Below are 25,148 nucleotides of genomic sequence, written 5' to 3' on the forward strand. Positions count from 1 at the left end.
TGGAACTTCAACAAAGGGTTTTGCTCTAGACACTCATGCATATTTTAGCACAAATGTTCGAAATGTGGGGGCAACACTCCATCAAACAGTTCTTCACATTGGCTAGCTCCACAGAACAATGGAAGCCTTCTAGAGGCTGTGTACAACAGGGCAGCCTGGGCCAAAAGGCTCCTACACCCATTAAGGTGGAGGCCATGAAACATTTGCTCTCCATGCACCTGGACAGAGAGAGAGCTTTGCGGCTGGAATGTGGTTTCACAGAGGGTTTCCAGGTGGGGTATCAGGGTCTCCAGGGATGCAGGAGGGAGAAAAACTTGAGGTCAGTTTAAAACTTCCTGTGGTGGAGGCAGCAAAATTGTACAATGAGTTGGCAGAGGTGAGGATAGCTCGCCCCTTTCAGATTAGATCATCTCCCCACTGGGGCAGGTTGTGGTACCTAAAAAAGGAGTGGGGAAGTTCAGATTGATTCACCACTTGTCTTGACTAGAAGGAGCTTCAATAAATGACTTCATTGTAGAGGATGCCACTAGGGTGTTGTATGCATAAGTGGACGACACTATTCGACTGGTAAGACAGTATGGGCAAGGAGCCGATTTAGTGAAGTGTGACATCAGATCATGGGTATTTGGCTGCGATGACTCAAGATGGATCCGAGGGGTAGGGGAAAAAGGGCATGGCTATGCAAAGGGGGCAATCTTGAGGTCTGTCCCATGCGAGATGACGCAAGTTCCATGATTGGCCCAGTAGGAGGTAGCTGGATGTTTTTTGTCATGAAGTGGATGGTAGGGATACTGCATTCCAATTGTTGGCAGTGTTGCACATGGCTTTGCAGGGGTTGGGTGAGGATCTTGCTGGTGTTGGACCGCACTCATTTAGAACTGGGTTGGCAACTGCAGCTGCATGTTTGGGGTGGTTATGGGGTCAGATCTGACATAGAGGCAGAAGGAAGTTAAGGCAGGTAATCATAGCACCTAGCCTTGTAAGTTGCACTGGGGAAAGAACTGGACATATAGATGAATCCCTTCTGTTTTGAAGAAAGTGGCATTTCCAGAAATGACAGTATCTACCATAACACTGATATATGTAGTAACTTCTTTAATGTAACTTGTTTTCTCTATTCCAGCTTTCCAAGGTTGGATGAAAATATTTAGCCTTAAAGTGGATGAAAATAGATGGCTATGAGGGACTAGGGATGGTAAGGGTGCAAAGCTGATACTTGCAAAGTCACGAGTAGCCAGATTGGAATATCGCAAAGGAAAGGAAGGATTGGATTTAGGAACCTAAAATGATTGGATCACACTGGTGCAAACGTCCATGCTGTTGTTTTTCTTCTGCTTCTGCCTAATGCGCCTTTACATTTTATTTTCTTCTTCTTGCACTTTGAGTATATTATAATCAATTACAGTTAACCATATCACACTCCAGAAATGTCACGTAGTTAATTTCTTCGACATATAGGACATTACCTTCCTGCACTCTTGACAAAATATTAGTGCACAACTCCACCCTCTTTTTTGGGAGTCTTAATTGGATTGGATTGGATTTACATTTATAGAGTGCACGAATGCCGAAGCTTCTTGGTGCTGGGGTAAAAGAGAGGAAGGATCAATGTCAACATAACTGACACCTTAAGTCCTGGAGAACAGCCATGTTTTTAGTAGCTTCCTAAACAGTATCCTGTTTGATTGGAGTCTGACTGTGATAGGTAGTTGGTTCCACAGCCTAGCCACACCATGAGATAGACTCTTACCACCCCATATGGCTCTATGGACTTTCATGGCACAAAGGAGACCAGAATTAGATGATCTAAGACTTCTTGTGGGGGCGCACCAATTGAAGTTTTTTCGAAGGTCCGCAGCTCCTCCACCATAAAGTGTCTTATGAGCCAGACATAAGGCCTTAAATTCTAGACGTTACTGTATTGGAAGCCAATACAGCTCCTTGACGGCATCCAATGTAAGGTGACCTTTAGGAATATTCAACAGTAGCCGCACCACAGCATTTTGAATAGACTGGAATTTAGTCTTCTGTGCCTTGGCAATGACTAAAAATAGAGCATTGCAGTAGTCTAGACGGGATAAGACTAGGCCAATACCACAGTTTTCCTTAACTCCAATGGAATAAAAGAAACACCTTCCTAAGAAGCTTAAAAATATAGAAGCAAGTGGAGGTTACATGATTGATCTGGGCCGCAAAGCCCAGTTGTTCATCGACTATGATCCCCAAGTTCTTAACTTTAGAGGATGGTATTAGACATGTGCCAGCCTCTGTTGGCCACCAGGTAAAATCCCACAGGGACGGGCTGCCAACAAACTCCATCACCTCTGTTTTATCCGTATTTATTTTTAGTTACTCATCCAGCTCATGATGTGAGTCAGACATGCATGGAAACTCGCAGCCACAGACGCCACATGATGTGATACAGAGATGATAATATGTGTGTCGTCTGTATAAGACACAAACGAGAACCCATGCTGTCTGATGAGACTGGCAAGAGGGGTGACATAGATGTTGAATAGAGTTGGAGAGAGTGCCGATCCCTGTGGGACATCGCAAGGCAGGAGGAATGTTTCAGACTGTAGATTTTCCCAGTGCAAAGTCTGTTCCCTGTCCTCTAAAAACAACAATAGGAGGGACAGAGCCGCCTCCCTAATCCCCACTGCCTTTAGCTGTTGCACTAACACCATGTGATTCACAGTGTCAAATGCTGCTGATAGGTTTAGGAGGATGAGGATCGCCCTATCTCCCCATCCACCTGTCTCCGAATATCCTCTGTTGCCATGACTAGCGCGGTCTCGGTCAAATGGCCTGACCGAAATCCATGCTGACTTGCATCCAACATGTTGTTGGTGTCTAGATGAGTCGACAACTCCTGATTTATTGACCTCTCAAGAATCTTGGCTGCAATCGGCAGACAAGAGATTTGTCGATAATTCTTGGGCTCCAGTGGATCAAGCTGGGGTTTCTTGAGAATTGGTCTGATACAGGCTTTTTTCTAGACTAGTGCATAAATCCCAGATTGTATCACTTGATTTAGGATGGGGGCTAAGTGACTACTAACAACCCCAGACACCATGTGCATGACAATAGGCGGATAACATGTCTTGTTTATGGAACTTTCACAGTGGATTCTGTATTAGAAATCTATCCCATCAAATAATGGACGCAATCAGAAATGAAATAGAAATCTTTTGGTTTTTGTTAATTATTTGTTTGTTATAAAAAATATAATAAATCAATGAAAGCACATTGAAAATATGTTGAGAGTTTTTTAATTTCTATTTTTTTGTTAAAACGTTTTGCTTAGTTCAAACATTTTTTATGAAATTCCTCAGGCTTTCTTGAAATGTCTTACCTTACTTGACTGTTATTATAATTTTGTCCAACTGTTTTTTTGAAAAAGCATGTCTTCTCACAGATTGTCTTGGGATTATCCAAAGCTGGACTCCAAAGAAGGTTAATAACCATAAAGTGTACTGGAGAAGAAGAAATAATAAAAATTAATTGCAAAACACAAAATTACTCATGTTCACCTAATAATCAAACACCTTTATAAATGATTAAACTATAAATCTTCCCTTTAGAAGCAAATGTGTTATACAGTGGTATTGTGTCATATGTGGTCAGTGCTTTACTGAAACCATGGATATTTATTTTCTATATTTATATCATTTTTTAATTTCTTAGTAAACATTTATATACATGCAACTGGGTAAATGTTGTCACAATTTACCACTTGTGATTATTGCATTATATGCTTCTGATCCTATAAAGTGATAAAGATTTGAAAACACACATATATCAAATAATAATTAAACATTGAATTACTCCTAAATTCATATGAATGCTCAACATTTTATTAAGGAGTGTTTCTGAGAAGCAACTATCCCCCAGATTCATCAAAGTAACGTTTTGCGAGTCCTTAATAGCGATTTTTAAGGAATCGCTATTAAAGACTCGCAAAACTGGATGCATGTAGAAATCACTATATTTTTTGCGATTTCCACTGCTTCCTTATCTGCGATTCGCTAATTGCTAATCGCAAATAAGGAATGGCTGTCCCATTCATTCCTATGGGCCTAAAGGCTTAGAATGAATGGGGAGTCATTCCTTATTTGCGATTAGCAAATAGCGAATCGCAAATAAGGAAGCGATTTCAAGGGTGCCAGGGTGTCCAAAGGACACCCTGTAGCACCCCTGAAATGGTAATGTACACTGGTGTTGCGCACACACATGTCCAAAGGACATGTGTGTGTAACATACAACTTATAAAAATGCACTAAAGTGCATTTTTCTAAGTTTTCGCTATTTACCATGTAGTTAGACTTCGCGGTAAATAGCGGCCCCAGATTGCGAATTCGCAATTTTACAATGGTTCATGAATTGCATTTAAGGAATCTCAAATTGAGATTCCTTAAATGCAATTAATCGCAATTTAGCGATTTCTATAATTGCGATTTTTGCATTTGGGTTGATGAATCCCAAATGCAAAAATAGCGCTTGCAAAAGCCAGATTCTCAGAATCTGGCGCTTTGCGAGCCGATTTCGGCTTCATGAATCTGGCTGTTAATCCTAATTTTGATTATTGTTATTCCTCAATATTTTTGTCACAGAAAATATATTATGAGCTGTATATTTCTTTTATGCTTAGGAGTATGCCGTAATTGTGTCAATGTGTTTCGGTCAGTATAATTATGATGGGATATTCATCAGAACTTATTGGACCACAGTGTATAAGGTTTAGCAGTAAAAGGCAATTCCAGTTGTGTCAGGCTGGGACTTTTATGTCTTTTTAGTTACTTTGACTCCTTTATCTATGTATGGATGTGTGCAGCACAAAACTAGATAAAAGGCAGCAGACTCTTTGTACTGTGTTGAAAGCAGGGATAGAATTATAGAATGGTTTCTGAGAGAGGAGGTGAACTATTTTCTGTGTTGTGATTTCAGGCTTAGAGAGAAGGAGTCATTGGGCAGTCCAGTACTGTACTATACTGAGGCTATCATTTGCATTAGCACCTCAGTTTTTTTCACTTGTTGATATGACTTCTCCTGCTATGGATAACAAATTCCTGGTAATGTATGGTGATATGTGGCTTTGAAAATAAATATGTAGATTTTGAAAAAGACAGTTTTTTTCATTTGAAAAGGTATCACATCTCTTTTACCTTCTTCTAACTTTTAGATGTGCATCATTCGAAAGGCCTCGAAGATGCGGCCAATCAGCAGCATTTTGAATTGTGGGATTTTTTCTGAATATATATAATGTAGATCCATGATGCAGAAATGCATTGCTGCCTGTTCATAGCAACAAAAGGAGATGTTGAAGTGGCATCACACCCATATGACCAACAATGACATCACAGGATTGACCCCTTGTTGTAGATTAGTCTTCCAGACTAATCTATTTATGGCTGCTTAGCAGTAGTGAAGACAGAAGACTGGAAGACAGAGCTGCCTACAAACGTGCAGTTGCGAGTTTTCAAACCCACCCTTATTAAGAAAATTAGAAGAAGCTAGATTCTCTCGCAAAATCGAGAATGGTGAAAACTCATCTGAAGAGCTCTACAAAATGCTCAATGACTTCACCAAGTCACGCACCTGATCCCTGGCTAGTCTATGTGCAGATCCCAAAAAAGTGTCTAACTACTGCCCCATCTCACTTCTCCCGCTATTGGGGAACCTTCTGGAAAGCCTAGTCAACAAACAGCTCATGGCATTCCTCTAGGACTTGAAAATTTTAGATCCCTCACAATGGGAATTCAGATACGTCGAGAGCACTGAAACAACACTGGTGGTAGTTACGGACACAATCTGCCTATCACTAGATGCCAGCTTCCCTTGCAAAAGCCAGATTCTCAGAATCTGGCCCTTTGCGAGCCGATTTCGGCTTCATGAATCTGGCTGTTAATCCTAATTTTGATTATTGTTATTCCTCAATATTTTTGTCACAGAAAATATATTATGAGCTGTATATTTCTTTTATGCTTAGGAGTATGCCGTAATTGTGTCAATGTGTTTCGCTCAGTATAATTATGATGGGATATTCATCGGAACTTATTGGACCACAGTGTATAAGGTTTAGCAGTAAAAGGCAATTCCAGTTGTGTCAGGCTGGGACTTTTATGTCTTTTTAGTTACTTTGACTCCTTTATCTATGTATGGATGTGTGCAGCACAAAACTAGATAAAAGGCAGCAGACTCTTTGTACTGTGTTGAAAGCAGGGATAGAATTATAGAATGGTTTCTGAGAGAGGAGGTGAACTATTTTCTGTGTTGTGATTTCAGGCTTAGAGAGAAGGAGTCATTGGGCAGTCCAGTACTGTACTATACTGAGGCTATCATTTGCATTAGCACCTCAGTTTTTTTCACTTGTTGATATGACTTCTCCTGCTATGGATAACAAATTCCTGGTAATGTATGGTGATATGTGGCTTTGAAAATAAATATGTAGATTTTGAAAAAGACAGTTTTTTTCATTTGAAAAGGTATCACATCTCTTTTACCTTCTTCTAACTTTTAGATGTGCATCATTCGAAAGGCCTCGAAGATGCGGCCAATCAGCAGCATTTTGAATTGTGGGATTTTTTCTGAATATATATAATGTAGATCCATGATGCAGAAATGCATTGCTGCCTGTTCATAGCAACAAAAGGAGATGTTGAAGTGGCATCACACCCATATGACCAACAATGACATCACAGGATTGACCCCTTGTTGTAGATTAGTCTTCCAGACTAATCTATTTATGGCTGCTTAGCAGTAGTGAAGACAGAAGACTGGAAGACAGAGCTGCCTACAAACGTGCAGTTGCGAGTTTTCAAACCCACCCTTATTAAGAAAATTAGAAGAAGCTAGATTCTCTCGCAAAATCGAGAATGGTGAAAACTCATCTGAAGAGCTCTACAAAATGCTCAATGACTTCACCAAGTCACGCACCTGATCCCTGGCTAGTCTATGTGCAGATCCCAAAAAAGTGTCTAACTACTGCCCCATCTCACTTCTCCCGCTATTGGGGAACCTTCTGGAAAGCCTAGTCAACAAACAGCTCATGGCATTCCTCTAGGACTTGAAAATTTTAGATCCCTCACAATGGGAATTCAGATACGTCGAGAGCACTGAAACAACACTGGTGGTAGTTACGGACACAATCTGCCTATCACTAGATGCCAGCTCCCCTGTAATGCTAGTGCTGTTGAACCTGTCAGCGGCCTTTGACTCAGTTTCTCATGAAATACTGCTTTGCAGATTGCCTGAGATCTGTGTCGGAGGCAATGTACTACTTTGGATCAATGATTTTTTAGATAGCCTCACACAGACGATAATGCTGGGTTCGTTTAAGTCCAGCTCCATCCTCATCAATAAAGGGGTACCATGTGGTTTTGATGTCATATAATACGCGGATGACACCCAGCTGATCGTCTTGTTTGATCAGGATTCTGATGGCGTAAAGGAACGATTCATGGACTGAATGAGAAGGATTGTGGCCTGGATGACGGTGAACTATCTTCAACTATACAGCGAAAAACTCAAATTTTGCTATTTGGCAAAGCCCAGGTCCTCTGTTCTCCGGCCTAGTAGCCTTCAAAACTTGGGACGGTTCCTCCCCCAGGCTTGCCATGAAAAATCTGAGCGTTAAATTAGACCAGGCACTATTCACGAAGGATCATATCTCCACTATCTGCGGGTCTACTTTGCAGCCATGCAGCTTCTGAGGAAAGTCTTCCCCTGATTACCCTCTTGTACTCTAAAGACTTGGGTCGAGGCCCTAGACATAAGCTGCCTCGACTATGGCAACACTTTGCTTATGGCCGACAATGATGCCTTATTGGCCAAACTCCAGGTGGTGCAAAACACTGCTGCATGCCTGGTCTCAGGGCCGGCCTTAGGCATGTGCAAGCTGTGCACCTGCACAGGGCCACCAAACCCCAGGGGCCACCACACCAATATATATCCTTAATATATTTATCCTCTGAGGATGGATACATATTTGTGTTGCGGCCCCTGGCAGGGATTTGGTGGCCTCTGGCTCTGTTCCACCTCTAAACACCCTGATCCCCCCCCCCCCTCTTTACTGGCCTCTGCCCCACCCGGACCCCCTCTTCCGGGGCCTCTACCTACGCTCCCTGCCCAGGGCCACCATGACCCTAGAGCCGCCCCTGCTGGTCTGTAATCTCCCAGCAGTCTCTCCCCCGGTGCCCACTCTGAGAACCTTACACTGGCTCCCAGAGAGCGGACCATTTTTAAGAACTGCTGCCTCACCCATAAAGCTCTGATGGGGGGAGCCCCCTCTTACCTAAAGGACAAACTACGGCATTACTATCCTCCAAGAATGCTTAGATCAAGCGATAAGGGTCTTCTGACCGTTCTCCGCATTCACACTTCCAGATGTGGTTGGTGAGCTTTTTTCTTTATTGCCCCGTTGTAGTGGCAGCTCCTAAACGGAGTGCTGTGGGGCTGGTCAGGGGGAGGGGCAGGGTGGGGGTTGTAAACTCCGGCAGAAGGCCGAAAGTAGTTAAGTAAATAAATAAATAAAACTAATTACATTGCGCGCGCTGCATCGCCGATTGGCGTTGCAGTGCGCGCAATGTAATTGTTTTTTTAAATTTATATATTTACTTAACTCTGTTCGGGGGTATGCTGGAGTTTACTACCTCCCACACTGCCCGGCCTCACCACCCCGCAGCACTCCTTCGAGTAGCCGCCACTGCCCCATTGGCTTGGAATCAACTTCCGTTTCATCTCCACTGCTGGTCTGGCTTTGCCTGGTTTAAAAAAAATCTTGAAACATGACTTTTTTAGGCTATTGAAGTGTTTCAGTGTTGGCATAGAGCCGAAATATATCTTCGGTATGTGTCGTTGCGCTATACCAAGTGGAAATGCCATAAAAGTGAAACTGCAAGAAGTGAAAACTGTAGTAAGTTTTCAGATTTCTTGAAGTTGTGTGTACTTTCTGTTCTAGCTGCTGCCTTCTTACATCTGCGTGGATCTCACATCCACGCAGACTGGTACTATCATAGTCAGAGCATGTGGATGCAGGTGAGTGTCAGGCATCCTCAGAAAAATGTTTGCTATCCTGAGATTGACAATATGTATTTACTCTCAAGGCAAACATGCTGACAGCACTCAGACTGGCAGAGAAACAGAGAATGAAAATGCCCATCTCTTCTCATATTTACAAGCAGGGAGATTATAGAGAGAGTTTATCATGCCGGGCTGGGATTTTCCTCGGGTATTCCATTATTCCTCATGGCTGTGCAACCTGAAGATGATGATTAAATGCAGTAGGGGGTGAGGCGTGGCAGGGTGGAAGCAGGCCACATTGTTTCGCTCACTGCTAAAGGAGCAACTCATTTTAAATTACACCTTTCGTGACAGTGATAATTTTAAAAAAACACTCACAACCTTGCTTGTTGTGGAGTATTCTGTAGGCAGTAAAAATAAAAATAAAACAGTGATGGATCAAAAGTTGGCAAAGGCAACTGGGCTGGTGACGCCAATAAAAGTATTGCAAGACGGTCCAACCCTTGAGACGAGTATAAATAAGGACGCCTGTGAGTAGGTACACTTGTGCTCAACTTGAAGATCTTGTCGTACCAAGTGACTGGAGAGCTACTGCCGTCAGAATGAGCCATTTGTATGGGTCAAGTTCTCAGAAGGGGAAGGGGAGCACAGGCGGCAGCTCATCTTATCGGATGTCCTCTGGCTCTTCCGGTGGTGGGGGCTATGGTGGTAGTTTGAGTGGTGGGCATCGGATGTCCTCTGGCTCTTCCGGTGGTGGGGGCTATGGTGGTAGTTTGAGTGGTGGGCATCGGATGTCCTCTGGCTCTTCCGGTGGTGGGGGCTATGGTGGTAGTGTGAGTGGTGGGCATCGGATGTCCTCTGGGTCTTCCGGTGGTGGGGGCTATGGTGGTAGTGTGAGTGGTGGGCACGGAGGAGGGAAAATGAGTGCTGGCTTTGGCAGTGCTGGCGGGTATGGTGGAAGCTATGGTGGTGGCTCCAGCAGTGGTTTCGGCAGTAGTTCAAGTGCTGGTTGGAGCCATAGCTTTGGTGGTGGATCTGGTGGTGGCTACGGAAGTAGCTTTCTCGGTTCCTCCAGTGGTGGTGGCTTCGGGGGTGGCATGGGCTCCTGGTCTGGTGACAGTGAAGGTGGCCTTCTCAATACCAGTGAGAAGTTGACCATGCAGAACCTAAACGACCGCCTGGCATCCTACATGAAAGAAGTGAGCTCCCTGGAGCAAGCCAACCTTGACTTGGAGGAAAAGATAAAACAGTGGTACCTAACACATGGCCCACGCCCGGCAGAGGACTACAGTCAATATTTTGGTATCATCCAAGAACTCCAGAAGAAGGTAAGACCGCCCTCCACTCTTTACAGCGCTGTCCTTTATGGCCATGGCATGTGGTAGAAGCATCTCCCTACTCAGGGCTACGCCATTTAATGGACACTGTTCCCCCTATTCTTGCCATACTGGCAGCTTCAGCTGAGTAAGAATGCTCCCTACTAGCAAGATCACCTGTCTGATCTAATCTGCGCTCTGACTTTCTAACATTCGTCTCAGAGCGGGCAAAACGTGTGTATTGCAAGCGCTTCAGAGGATCTATGTTTGCTCACTGCATGAAGCGCGTAGAACTAGCTTTTTAGCTCAGGTAGTGTTTTGACGATTTCTTATTTGCACAATTCCTTTCGAAGCCAGTTTCATGTATTGATTCAATTTCGTTTGATTGTGTTGTTCCCACATTCTTACTGTTTTAGTGCTTCCCACACAGTGCTGCATGAGTGTGGGCTGAAGCTACGGGATGCATCTTGGGAAGCAGTGATGTCAGAATGAAAGCGGTGCTTTCAGTCTCAAGGAAAGCCACTGCATGTCACTTTTGTTAAAAAAAACATACCTCTCCCCTCCATACCTCTCAACCCCCCGCCCCCCACTCCCCAAATACAAATATTCGGCTCTAACCACACACATCCCTTTGAACATTTCGGTACAGAGGGAAACAAATATTTGCAAAAAGTTTCTTCCTACTTTTTCGTTGCTTCTTGTTTTACGTGCTTAGCATAGGCCTAGCATCCTCCAAGCTATCTGTGTTGGTATACAATTGGTGGCCTCCTATTGGTCCTCATCGCTGTTCTCTGATTGGTGTTCGCAACTGATTTATACAGGAAGGTGATATTTTTTAATCCGCAGTTTTCCTATAGCTTTGTGCGTTCTGATGTCATCTAATCCAATGTAGTATGAGTTCCCGTCCTGGGAGGAAGGCGACAGAACATGGCCGCCGCCACAGAACCTGTGTGCGTTGCAGGCTTTCCTTCCTCGTCATTTTAAAATCAAAACAGTGAATACTGCTGGGCCCTTTTGCTTGACGTCCTGAGTGATATTAGAATCAGCACCTCGAGGCCTGAAGGGAGCTAGAGTTCTCTCCGTGTGAATATGAAAGCTCCACAGCTGTCTGCCACAGACGTATATCACTATAAAAACTCCACAACTACCTCCATGGGATTGTGCTCTAATGCGCAACTCTCTTCATAAAAGCGCATTTGAATATAAACACTTCTATAGTCCACTACATGTACGTGTCCGTCCCCATGGAAACCCAGAGGTTCTTTCCATGTAAGTGGGCAGCAGCATGAAAACCCCACAGCTCTCGATAGAAAAGTGGGAGCCAGTATGGAAACTCACCTGTTCAATCCATTTAAGTGTTTCCACATGTAAACTCCATAGCACTCTTTACATAAGTCTATTTCGATATGAATTCTTCACAGTTCTCTGCGTGTACATTTGGGTCAATATGAACACTCCATGGCTCTCTATATTAAAGTGTGTGCCAGTATGAACACTCAATTGTTCATACAATGTCAGTGTGTTTACATGGAAACTCCATAGCTCGCTTCATATAAGTGTAATTCAATATGAAAACTTCATAGTTCTGTCCATGTAAATGTGGGCCAATAAGAAAACTCCATACCTCTGGCAATAAAAGTGAATTTTAATCTGAATATTCCTTCGCTCCCTACTCTTAGGTGTATGTCCGTCTGCCACTCCTTCGCGCTCTCTTTATGTGTATTTCAATACAAGTTCTCCATAGATCTCTACATATAAGGGAAGGTCAGCATGAAAACTCCCTGGCTCTCTGATATTTGTGGTGTGTGCAGAGATGAAAAATCCATAGTTCCCTCTATGTGAGTGTGCGGCAACATGAACACTCCATAGTTCCCTCTATGTGAGTGTGCGGCAACATGAACACTCCATAGTTCCCTCTATGTAAGTGTGCGGCAACATGAACACTCCATAGTTCCCTCTATGTAAGTGTGCGGCAACATGAACACTCCATAGTTCTGCCCAAGTGATGGTTAACATGAAGACTTCATGTCTTTCTTCATAGGAGTGTACATCAATTACAAAACTCCATAGGCCTCTTCGAGCAAGTGTATACCAATACGAATACCCTAGAGTGCTATGAACATAAGTGTATGTCAAAAAGAAGCCTCCCTAGCCCCCTGAATGTGTGTGCCAATAGGATGTTTCCATAGGTCTCTCCAAGTGTGTTGGTATTATAATTCCATCTCCCTCCCAAGGTGATTTTATGCCAATAGGAATACTCGGGCTCTCTACACACATGTATATCAATATAAGGCCTCCCTAGTTCACCTTATACTCCTATATCAATAAGAAACCTCCATAGGTCACTCCATCTAAATGTATATCGCTATGAATACTCCAGGGCTCTCTCCATACAAGCGTGTTTCTGTATGGAACCTCTATAACTCTCTTGATTTGGGTCAAAAAGCAGCAGGAAGAGTCCATGGAAGCAGTGAGGCCTCTTGGTGGCAGCGCGTTGAAGGAAGCTGCAAGCTGGGCTCATCCGTGGCCTTTCAAAATACTGACGCTCTCTCCGTAGGAGCTGATAGGTGTATAACAACGTTGAATGTTCTCCTCTTAATTTTATGAGGATATACATACGCTGAAGTTCTCCCCATGTAAGAATATTTAAATATAAAAATATGTGCACGCTCTACCTACAAACATAGGTCAAAATAAAAATGTTGCTCTGTCTCTCAGTGCACATGTATGTGAGTGCAGTTGTAATGTGTTGAGGCTGTAAATGAGTGGTCTACTGCCAGAGGACCTTGGCAAGTAGATGGTGGTAGCTGTTGTGTGTGGGTGTGTGTGTGTGTGTGTGAGTGTGGGTGTGTGTGTGTGTGTGGCAGTGGCCGGTAGAAATAGTCCTGTAATCTGCCCCCAGCTGAGAGAGAAGGGGTCTACATCCAGAGCTCTCCTTGCATCCCATTGGCTGTTCTCATGTACTGCTCATGATGTCATTGTTTCTCAACCAATCTACGGACTTGGTTTGCTCGAGCCCTCACTATCTAGATCAAGTCAGACCTCAGTGCTGTGCTGTTCGTCATTTCCTGTGCCCTCTTTCGCCTAGATCCTCGCAGCCGTGTCCGAGAACGCTGGGATTGTCTTGCAGATGGACAATGCCAGGCTGGCAGCAGATGACTTCAAGCTGAAGTGAGTCCACTCTACAATCTCTTCCTACAAGTGTGAATCTTTCATCTGATCTACTCTGTACATCTCCATTTCCTCATTCCATACCTCAGTTTCTATCTCTGTCTCAGTTTCTTATCTTTGCTTGTGCTGCCACTCTTTCCCCTGTTTTCTAATTCTTCCATTGTCGCCTTCTCTTTTTTTCCTTTTCTCTTCCGTCCTATCCTTCCTTTGAATCCTTTCCATAATCCGTCATTTTACATATTTCTTCCATGGCTTCCGACTCCATTCCCCCTTCTTTACACCCCTATTTTATTCCTCGACTCCTTTCCTAATGCTTTCTTTTTCCATTTATTACTTAGTTTCTTTTTCTGTCCTTACTTCTCCTTTCTTGGCACTCTCCTTTACTCACTCCCTTTCTATCTTCCCTGTGTACTCCACCTTTCTTTGTTCTGCCCTCCTCTCTTATATTCTCTCTATAATACCTTTCTTCATTCCATTCTGTTTTCTTACCTTCTTCCACCAAAGTCTTCATGCCTTCCTATTTTTTTTATTTTTCCTTTTCCCCATTCAGCTCGTTTCCTTCATATCAAACTTTCTTTCCCTTTACCTTTTTCATTTCTTCCAATACCTTCCTGTCCACGCTCCTGTTTTTCCTCCTTTCCTCAAATATCTTTCTTCCTTATTTTCACCACTTCCCTGATACTTTTATATTCATTCTTTCTTACTCAATGCATCTTTATTCGTCACATTTTCTTCCTGCGAGTCCTCTCTTGTCTCTTCCAATATCTTTCTTTTTTCCCTCTAACTTTCCCGATATTCCTTCCTGCTCTTCCCCCTCCTTCTGTTCCACTGTCTGTATTACTGCACCTGCTTCTCAGTCACGTAGATGATTAAAGTCCACCTCTCTTCCCTGCTGCAGGTATGAGAATGAGTTTGCCATTTGGCAGAACGTTGAGGGGGACATCAATGGCTTGCGCATGGTCCTGGATGACCTCACTCTGTCCAGGTCTGACTATGAGATTCAGATGGAGTCCCTGCAGGAAGAACTCGCTGCCCTCAAGAAGAACCACGAAGAGGTAAGAGAGACCCCTCCACTCAGGCCACCAATCGCCTACATCCAAAGACATCAAACAAGGTCTTGCCTGGAATATGTAGCCCATCATCACCCAACATACTCAGACTCAGCTGTAATGATCAATCTTTCCTTCCAAACTGCCAACACTTACCCGCTGTACACTTCTGCACTCTGCACTTGCCCAGTACACGTATCATACCAGAGGCGTAGCAAGACGGTCACGGTCCTTAATGAAAACATGGAAAATTACATCTCTGACCACTGGGTGGGTAGCAAAATAAAGCAATAATAAAGAGCTCCTTGGACTGTCCAGGCATCTGGGCCCTGGTTCCACTGCACCTGCTGCAAGATTCATACCTACTTCCTAGTATCTACCTGACACTTCTTTGCCCTGCACATCCCCGTCCACAGTCTCTATACCTTCCAGTGATTTTAACACTACACGCTTGCCACTACCTTCAATCGCTCACAACCTCCCTATAACCCATACTCTCACCACATACCACACTCTCTCTACAATGCACTATAACATTTTAGGCTGACCATTCACACACCCACTTTTGGCTGACCCAAAACACCCTCCCCCCGCCATCTCTCCATCGGCACCCCACTCAGTACCTATCAGGGTACCCCTACATTAGAGGTGTTGGATGTTAGTCAGAAAAAGCAAAATCCATGCCAGTAATCAGTTTCAGCAACGTCTATGAAACAATATTCCATTAAAAATAATGGTGAGTAAAAACTGTCCTGAAATTGGCCTACATGGATACATGTTGGACACCCCAGCCCTAGACTGCCTATCGTTTGGCAATATTGCACCTTCAAGGGGACCCCATTTCTGCACTGTTTATCAATCATTAAATGCTTCTTCAATGTTGTAGTAAGCTTGGCACATCTCTGAAAAGTGACGAAATGAAACTACCTATGCCTTCCATTCTCTGCAGGAGGTGAACCAACTGAGAGGGCAACTGAACAATACGGTCAACGTGGAAGTGAACGCAGCACCAGGAAAAGACCTCCAGAAGGTCCTGGATGACTTGAGATACACTTATGAGACCATGATGGAAACAAACAAGAAAGAACTTGAGACATCGTTCCAGACACAGGTAAACCTGCTTGGCAAGGAGGCTGCACTGGGAGAAATCAGGAACATGGGCAAGGGGTCTAAATCCAAGACAAGGAGTCTAGATATGGAGCTTTCAGGAATATGGGCACAGGACCTAGACAATGAGAATTCAGGAACATGGTCATGGAGCCTAGAGAGAAGAACTGAGGAACATAGACAAGAAGCATTGATGCAGAATAGTTAGGTATTTAGGAACGCAGAGAAAGAGTCTAGCTAAGGAGAATTCAGGAGCATTTGTAGGGAATCCAGGCAGCAAGAACACAGGAATCTATTCAAGAGTCTAGACTGCGAGAACTCAGGAGCATAATCATGGAATCTTGACCTGTGTCTGTAAAGAGAGTGGAATAGGATTCTAAACGTGGGCAGTTCAGGAATGCAGTCAAGAAGTCAAGGGAGGGAGAACTCTGCAACAAAACATTGGAATCTGGGACTGGGCTTTTTAAGAGCGTAGAGTATGAGTTTCGACAGGTAATTCAGGAACATGCTCAGCACCATGGATTCACAGCATTCTGTGATGCAGGTAAAGTCTAAATTAGCATCATTCAAGAGAAGGGATCTAGAAAATGCAAATTCAGGAAAGCAGCTATTGATTTGAGATAAGCAGAATGGAGGAACATAGCAAAGTGCCTAGACGCATGCATGTTATGGAACATAGTAAAGGTGTCTAGAAAAAGGGAATTCAGGAACATGGACATGGAATCTAGACCCATTCAAGACTCCTAGTGTTCAGGAATGCAGGCAAGTAGTCTAAACATGGAGAACTCAGGAACATAGTCACGTTTTCAAAGCGATCGGGCACATTAGCAAGGAGCATAGACACAGTAAATTCAGGGACACTGGCAATGAGTGTAGACAAGGACAATTTGAGAATTTGCGCTCGGAAACCAGCCATCACAAATTCAGGAAACATGGATAGACCCCCATCATTCAGGAACGACCAGCCTTGGAGAATTTAAGAGCATGGGCAAAGAGTTAAACCAAAAGAAAATAGAAAACATAAAATGCAATCCAATATTTTTTTAGCATCGTGTGCACTTGCTATGCACCCTCATCAAGACATACAAACATCTCTATTTCGTATGCTACTTATCTACAATGTTTTACTTGTTTCTAGACAATCCTAAACTTCTACATCAGCTGACAGAGATACACTACATGTGTGAATCGGATTTGCTCAAGTTCACACATGTGGCCAAGGGTGCAAGCAGGGACTTGAACTCTAGTTCTTTTGGTGCCATGTCTGACCAGGAAACCAGTAGACCACACACTTCTTCATTCTACTCTATCCATTTTCTGAACTGTTTGTAAAGTATCTGTAGGAAGCTGGCACAATAAAGGAGCTCACTCAGGCTGCTAAGAAATATGACCATGTAAAGGCCTTATATGATTTTGTGTTTCAGTCCCAGGAGGTGTCCCACCAGGTCACCACCGCCTCCAAAGAGCTGCAGTCCTACCAGACGGAGATCATCGAGACAAGACGCACGATGCAGAGTCTAGAAATCGACCTTCAAGCCCAGTTCAGCATGGTGAGTGAGACCGCTCTGCAGTCAGACACAAAATGGCCGCCATCTTGAGCACGAGGCCGGAAGATTTATATCCTGCCGCCTAATTTCTGGCACATTGAAAATAAAAGAGGACCTTTACTTTGCATCTGATTAGATCAATTGAAGTGAACCAATATTAAAACTCCCAGAACAGTAACTGACATTAGAGGCACGGTGTCCCGCACACGATCAGTCTGGGTGCACCATGGAGACGCACGACCAAATTGTTAATCTATCCCTTTTTCTCCACAGAAAGCGGCATTAGAGTCTTCCTTGGCAGAATCCGAGGGGCGCTACTGCGGTCAGCTGGCCCAGCTGCAGGCCTCCATCGGCAAGGTGGAGGCGGAGCTCTCCGAGCTGCGTGGCGAGATGGAGCGCCAGAGCAACGAATACAAGGTCCTGATGGACATCAAGGTCCGCTTGGAGCAGGAGATCGCCACCTACCGCCGCCTGCTGGACGACGGAAATGCACAGTAAGTCCCCACTTGGACATTTACTGCCAGGGAAGGGTCTAACTGGGAGCTGCCAACCACTGCAGAGTCAGGCGAGCAGAGGACAAAACAGAGCTATGTCTAAACCAGTATCGTGCAGATCAATGGCACGATGCCTCAGCGGGTTAAACGTTTAGTTAAGTAGCCACTAACACCAGCATTTAGCACACTTGGAAGTTGCACAGTTAGACACTAAAAGAAATAATGCAGCGAGAGAGAGATACATTCATTTGCTGAGGATAAAACAGGTTGTACTTTGGGGAAGCCAGGTTAAGCTTCCAGGATTCCTGACTCTATAATCAATAATTTAGCCACTAAACTACATCTTTCAGGAAAAGAAAACATGCTAAGATTACTGCAACATAACTAATATTCGTTAGAGGTGCTACTTGTTGGTCACAGGTCATGTGCAGCACTCTCAAGGAAACAGATGGATATCTTCTTTATTCTTCCCTCGACTCATACTAACTTTTCGTTTTTGATGGCGCCACTAATAATACTTATGTAGCGCTTGATACCACCGTTTGTGTTGTTTCAAAGCACTATTAAAATCAGATGCTTATATTTCTCTGACGTAATGGTACTAAAGATATTACGCTTGAAAGGGTTACAGGTTGAATCAGCAGTGTTGGAAATGTAGGGGCATATTATCTAGATGTCCGTTATATAACGCACATCGCACATTTCCATAACGTCGGCTATCGCCGGATTTTTTCGCCGTGTTAGTGCGTAATTATCAATGCGCAACACGTAGGCGAAATTAAATCCGTCGATAGTCGGCGATATGGAACATTAGCGCATGAAAGCAAAAGTTGTTTTCACGCGCTAATGTGTGCCTTGATAATATGAGGGGATGGATTCAGCGTTATGATCCACACCCCCATGTTAACAATGCCTTAACACCTGGTCAGAGCAGGCGTTCCAGAGACCTGCGATAAACGAGTTTATCGCAGGTCTTCTTCTCCCAAAGCCTCCCTTGGTAATAGGGTGTTCCCACCTCCAACCACATTTTACATGTGGTTGGACGTGGGAACGCCCACTTTGCATGTCATTAGCGATGTTTCTCGCTGACATGCAAAGTGGGCTTGAGGCAGGCGTTAGCATGCCCTTGTTAATAGGGCGCTGGAAGTATCGCCACTTTCTCGGCACAATTCACAGAAAAAGCGGTGATACTTCAGCTTGCTAATATGCCCCTTTACTCGATGGGGAACTGGTCACAATAGTTATCAGCAGAGAGCACGTTAATTACATACTTTTGGAATGAAGGGGTTTATTATCAAGGACCGGTGTTAAAATTATCGCCGTTTTATCAGCAGGAAACTGCCGATAAAATGGCGATAATGGGCTTGATAATACGCCCTTGTTAATTCCCATAGAAGCCCATGTTCTTTGTTAACATGGGCTTGTATGGGAATTAACAAGGGCGTATTATCAAGCCCATCTTCGCCGATAAAACGGCGATAAAATGAACACCGGTCCTTGATAATATGCCCCGTAGTTCCGTTAACCAGTATTTAAATTTCAAGAAAACATTACTAGAACAAAGGTCACCCCAGGTGCTGTGATACTGGAGTTGTATGCGCGTGTTCGATCAGTTTGTACTGAGATATGCATGCCACCTGGTTAGTGGTCACAGGGCTAGGGCACCTGAGCTCTTTGCTACATCCTCTGCACTTGTTGGAGGCCCTGCGTTCACATTACATAATCTGTTTACAAAAAAGCAGGCCTGGCCTTTTTTATCTTGAGAGAGCTGATGTGGCAACACCACTAGATGGCCCCAAGCACTGTGCTTCCCATTTCTCCAGAGATCTGTTTCCTTAATCATGAGTTGCCTTCGGATGGGAAACAAGCGCACAGCAACATTTCTGGCCCTAAGTCTCTTAAAAGCTTCTGACATGGCTGCATGCCACTCCAGTAGTACTGTTGGAAAGGCGCTCCGCAATCAATGCGTGCTTTTCTCCGGGCGAATCTCCTCACCTAAGATGGCTACTGCGGTGTGCATCTTAGATAAGGGCTAGTCACAAACAAGAAGTGTGCCATTTAGACTAACTATCAATTTCAAATCAGGATTGCAAAATACATGACTCCACAATGCTCCTTGGATGGGATTGAAAAGTGAAACCAAATCATGGGGGCTGACCCAAACTTATGATTGGTTGAAGGAAGCTAACTCAAACTAGCCATTGGTTGACGGGAGTCCATTTTCTATGAGTGTGGATAACATGAGCTCTTACAGACGCTAGAGTTGCCTGTAGCAGACAGCCCTAAAAAGGGTTAAGTGAACTACTCTCAAAGGGACTGATTGCGATTTCTAGGGTAGTGTTTGGGGATCAAGTTTGAGACTGTCAGTGACATTCCAAGGCTAGGAACATGCACCAACATATGCCAGCAAACATTAGCAAGGCTGTTCAAAGCATCCAACATGTGCAACACAAAAGCGCTTCAACACCTTATCAGGGATAGGAAGCGCTATATAAATGCACTTACAATACAAAACAATTGTAATATGTAGGCGAGACAACAACTGTGCAGCATTTAGTTCAAGAAGACATAGGGGTCACCTCAGTGGCCGTCTTAGTTTTCATTTGTATCTTTGCTTGTTTTCTTTTACTTCTGTTTACTTCATTGCTATTCTTGTCTGTGTTCGCAGCATTCAAGATGGGGGTAAGCAGGGGAGTTCCAGCTCGTCCTACTACTCGTCCTCGTCGTCCTCCACTGCTCAGGGGGGCAGACAAGGTAAGAGCTGGTCTTCAGTGAGGGAGGGTCTGGCCACTCGTCGGCTCAAGGACTGAGCTGACAGCCCGTAACGTTTAAGGGGCAAACTCAAGAACTACAAAAGCCCAATCGCTGGTCCTGGCACAGTTTGTAGTAGATTTTTTTTGCATACAAAATATCCAAATTCACTCACAAATTTTGGAATCACGAATGATACAATTAGTATCTGTTTAAATTTATCACAGCAATTGATGTACAATACAGTGAAAGATTCACAAATGCAGCCGACTTTGCACAACGCCATAAAAACAACAACACTTGCTCATAAAGCAGAAATAAAAGATGGTGAAAAACTAAACAATTTGAAAATATTAATTCTGAATATGCCCCCGGGTTTTTTGGCCATGAAAAGAAAACGTGCCTGAGTCTTAAACACCTGAACAGGAATGTTACCTGTTGCCACCAACAGAGGCCGTCCTTGAGAGATGTAAAGCCCAATGTGTAAATCAGGTTCAGTAACACCTGGTGCCCTTGAGAAGCTGTTAGACCTCTGGCAGGGACAGTCAGATGCCAAGTGAGCCTGACATGCTACTGGGGCTGCTGGCCACCCTTCCAGCTTAGCCGAGGCGCAGGCCTTTTGGGAACATGATTGCTGGTTGTCCAACATTGTGGGATAACCCTGAACTGAAGGATCACAGAGCACACCTTGACAGGTGAGACTTAAACAGGCCCGATATATATCTCAAACACTTTCCTTTCTTTTTCTACAGCCTCCCACGGTCCCCAGGACTCCCACAGCTCCCACAGGTCCCAGGGGTCCTACGGATCAGAGAGCGGCTCTTCCCGGGATGTCTCCGGGGGCAGCACCACCCGGGACAGCTCCTCCCGGGACAGCTCCTCCTGGGACAGCTCCTCCCGGGACAACGCCTCCAGAGACCAGCTTCCAACCGCTCAGACAAGGAAATAAGATGTCTATCGAGACCCCCCATCGGCCTGGACTTCAGAACCTGAGATTGATAAGAACTAAGAGAACACAGTGGTGTGTGGGCTAATAAGCTCCAGGTCAGCTGGAGAGTGTATCCGTTCCTGGTTTTTCATGCACGTTGTTCCAATGTATTCTGGACCATGTAGTCTTCTTTGTCTCGATACAAGCAGGATGATCCTGGCTCAGGGTGCACTGGAATGGAAATCTAATAACTAGGATTGATGAGGGCTTTTGCTAACCTGGGGTTACTGTCACGGTCCAGTTTCTAAAGGCCTCACTGTATTTTCATCTATCTTGCTTACTTTTCCTGCTAAAATTCCTCTTGTATGAAGCAATGCTTGAAAAAAGATTTTAACGTGGGGGGATATGCTCCTATAACATGGTGCTGGGCTGTACATTCACTCATGCCTCATGTTGGGTAGTGTTGAAAAGGCCTTACATCTACCTGTCAGTGACCAACTAGAACACAATGGCTGCCCTCAAGCAATGCTGAGACACGCACACACTTAACACACAGTCAATGCTTGGGGAACAGACATACACTCCTAGCTGGGGAGTTTTACCATAGAGTGAGACCCTCCTGACTGTGATTATGACTATCAGATGTATCCTTCGGGCCCCTTTGTCTGACACCCCCTCTCACTGGCATAATGTTTATGTAAAGGAGCATTTAAATTCTTATCTATGTGACTTCATTGTTTCTTGGTTTATGAAGGACATTTCCTCTGCTACAGTTTTCCAAATAAACTTTGATGTAGACCTTTTGCAAGCAAAAAATGTGTTTCTCCTCTTATTTAGACTTCTCCAGCTACTTATGTGCATACAGATGGATGTGATTCACCCTTAGTGGAAAATAGTCTTTTCTATATATATTGTACCAGCATTAATATAAGGGAATTTAAGCTTTTCCATATTGGTTAGAGGACTGCATTCAACTGTATAGTCGGGGCAATGTTGTGTGTTTGTGTGAAAGACTGATTGGATAGGTGGTTGGCGCTATGTGTCTGAAGCATGCTTGAGACAGAATGCTCTATGTAGATCAGGGCAATCGGAGATGGTGGTTAGAGTGAGAGGCGGGCACTTTGCACTTGTCAAGCCACACAAGAGGATACTAATCCCATCCTTACATTTGGCAGGTAGTGGCTTGAGGCGGCATAGAGTTTACGTAGAGAACAGCAAGAGGTGACAATTGGAGCAACCAAACTTGTAGGTTGTGCCAGTTACTGTCCAATCATAGTCAGAAACAGAAACTACATCCGACACATGGTCCTCATCCCACAAAGGGATTGGTAGGTTCTAGGGACCACCATTCCATGGGGGAGGCACCTTCAGAACTTGCTCCTATCTTTACTCGCATACATTTGTATTCTGACCGAAAGCCTATGTAACAGCACTTCTTGTGTCTACTAGAACTTAGACCCTACAGGCGGCTCCCTGACTAATAAGATCCTCCCATGAGCCTGAAATTTGATTAAAGAACCACACCCACATAGCATTTACAGACATGTCCAAAAGTAGAGGAAACACTTAGAAAGACTATATTTTTGAATACCAGGGGACTTTGGCAGCTAATCGGTCAATGAGAAATCCATAAACTAACGGGTCACAATTCTTTAAATGTGTGGAGTTTACCTTTGGTGTCCTGGTACAGAGAAATCTGTGACTGGCCTTAAGGAGGTGCTGTGGACTAGAAACTCAGCAATGCATGGCAATACCACCCAACAAATCATTATCTAGTCTGTACCTAGATATTGATGATGCCACACATGATTGCGTTGGGGCAGTGTGCTTTAGACAGTTGGATGAGTCATCAGGGAATGAAGAGCCTCTGGACCTCTCGAAGGGCCTGTCCCTGGGGGTAGTGCCGCAATGGTGGCTGGGTCACAGGTCCCAACCACTAAGAAGCATAACTATCAGAAACCCATGCACACTCTTATTGATAAACAAAGATGTCAGTGTAAACATGTAAAGACAATTGGAGACAAAGCGTTTAAATTACAAATAAATAATAAATTGTTGTCTTGGAATCAGTCTTTGGAAAGGGTGTCTTTAATGTTCCAGAGAACCAGCCGACACGTGTTTCGTCGCATCTGGGACAATCTTCCTGCGACTCCTCAGGGCGCTCCGTCAGTGATACTTCCGACCCGACAGGGCCCTGGACTATTAAGCTATTAAGACGGTGGTTAGAGAATTCTATCAATTTAAATCTCTGTAGTACGTGAAATAGTGAGGTGAACGAACAAAAGCGTGGGACACTCCAAAGAACTTTGAACGTGCTGTAGTAGAAAATTTCAAGTTATCGATTGGTGTGGCTCCGCGGGTTACTAGGATGTCGGAGCGAAATTAGTATAATTATCGGAAGGAGTAAACCTTGGTTATTTAGATGGGTGCATCCGCATAACAGCTCCCCGTTCTGTGTGCCAAGTGCACGGAGAGCTGTTATGCGTATGCACCCATCTAAATAACCAAGGTTTACTCCTTCCGATAATTATACTAATTTCGCTCCGACATCCTAGTAACCCGCGGAGGCACACCTCACTATTTCACGTACTAAGGTGATTTAAATTAATAGAATTCTCTAACCACCATCTTAATAGCTTAATAGTCCAGGGCCCTGTCGGGTCGGAAGTATCACCGACGGAGTGCCCTGAGGAGTCGCAGGAAGATTGTCCCAGACTCAACGAAACACGTGTCGGCTGGTTCTCTGGAACATTAAAGACACCCTTTACAAAGACTGATTCCAAGACAACAATTTATTATTTATTTGTAATTTAGACGTTTTGTCTCCTATTGTCTTTACATGTCTACACTGATATCTTTGTTTACCAATAAGAGTGTGCATGGGTTTCTGTTAGTTACTGTACGCAGTGTCAGTTCAGACTGACACTACACTGAGGGGTTATAGGGCTTATCCCCTCACCCATCTTGCACCTCACAATCTACTAAGAACAACGAATTAACATTGCGTTAATACATAGCTGTGCGCCCTTTTCTAGAACCTTACTAAAAACCCTTCCTTAGACCCTTAAAACCAAGAAGCTTAAGTTAGCTGAGGATGCAGCCAGCTACAGCCCAAGGGGGTTGGGGGGTGTGGGCACACACAAGGCTGTTTCATTCACGAGAGAGGGGTCACTGGGGGGTGGGGAGGCAGGGCCCTGTGGGGCGCGGTCCTGACCCTGCCAGAAAATGGCAAGAGGTGGATATTGAGGCCCCCATTAGAGAGCAGCGCATGCACATTCAATAGAGGAGTGCTGTGAGCGTATGTACAAGGACAAGGAGGCTGCATTGTGCGCATGTCTTGTGGAAGGGGGGTTTCATGCCTTAGGTGAGAGTGTGCTGGGTCAGGAAGATGGGGTTAAGGGTCAGGGGGCGCTGACTTTGGGTGCCAGGACAGGAACAGGCACAAGTTTACAATCCTTCGACCTGGCTCACTCTTTTCCCCTCCTTCTGGCCCTTACTTTGATTCGTTTGCCTCGATTTCAAAGGCCCCTCCTAAAAATTCTGCATACCGTAAAGAGTGGTTCTCCCAATGACCCTGCTCCTATGCATATTATGAATCGGGTAGCTGCCACCATTGCCCCAATAATCACAGACCTCCTCAATTCCTCCTTGACTCAGGGAATTGTCCCGTCCAACTGGAAACAGGCCATGGTCAAAGCGCTCCTTAAAAAAACAGAGCTTGATCCTGCCGAATTGGCTAACTTCTGACCAATCTCGCTGCTGCC

At 44.4% G+C, this 25,148-nt stretch overlaps 1 protein-coding gene across 1 annotated transcript; it reads left to right on the top strand.

Annotated features, from left to right (window-relative positions):
- Positions 1-9,526: 9,526 nt before the first annotated feature.
- On the top strand, positions 9,527-22,194 carry LOC147717222 (keratin, type I cytoskeletal 19-like). The gene is made up of 8 exons (XM_086924171.1): positions 9,527-10,349; positions 13,426-13,508; positions 14,407-14,563; positions 15,507-15,668; positions 17,089-17,214; positions 17,485-17,705; positions 20,374-20,459; positions 21,209-22,194. Exons 1-8 carry the CDS (start codon positions 9,624-9,626, stop codon positions 21,403-21,405), a joined length of 1,758 nt encoding a protein of 585 aa, XP_086780297.1. The 5' UTR covers positions 9,527-9,623; the 3' UTR covers positions 21,406-22,194.
- The last annotated feature ends 2,954 nt before the right edge of the window (positions 22,195-25,148 follow it).

Source organism: Lissotriton vulgaris, chromosome 5 (genome assembly GCF_964263255.1).
Source record: "Lissotriton vulgaris chromosome 5, aLisVul1.2, whole genome shotgun sequence".
NCBI lineage: Eukaryota > Metazoa > Chordata > Amphibia > Caudata > Salamandridae > Lissotriton > Lissotriton vulgaris.

Excerpts from the sequence above, each read along its gene's own strand:
- LOC147717222 (XM_086924171.1), top strand. The coding sequence starts at position 9,624 with ATGAGCCATTTGTATGGGTCAAGTTCTCAGAAGGGGAAGGGGAGCACA. Across the intron at positions 10,350-13,425 it reads TCCAAGAACTCCAGAAGAAG|ATCCTCGCAGCCGTGTCCGA; the intron begins GTAAGACCGCCC and ends TCTTTCGCCTAG. Across the intron at positions 17,215-17,484 it reads TTCAAGCCCAGTTCAGCATG|AAAGCGGCATTAGAGTCTTC; the intron begins GTGAGTGAGACC and ends TTTTCTCCACAG.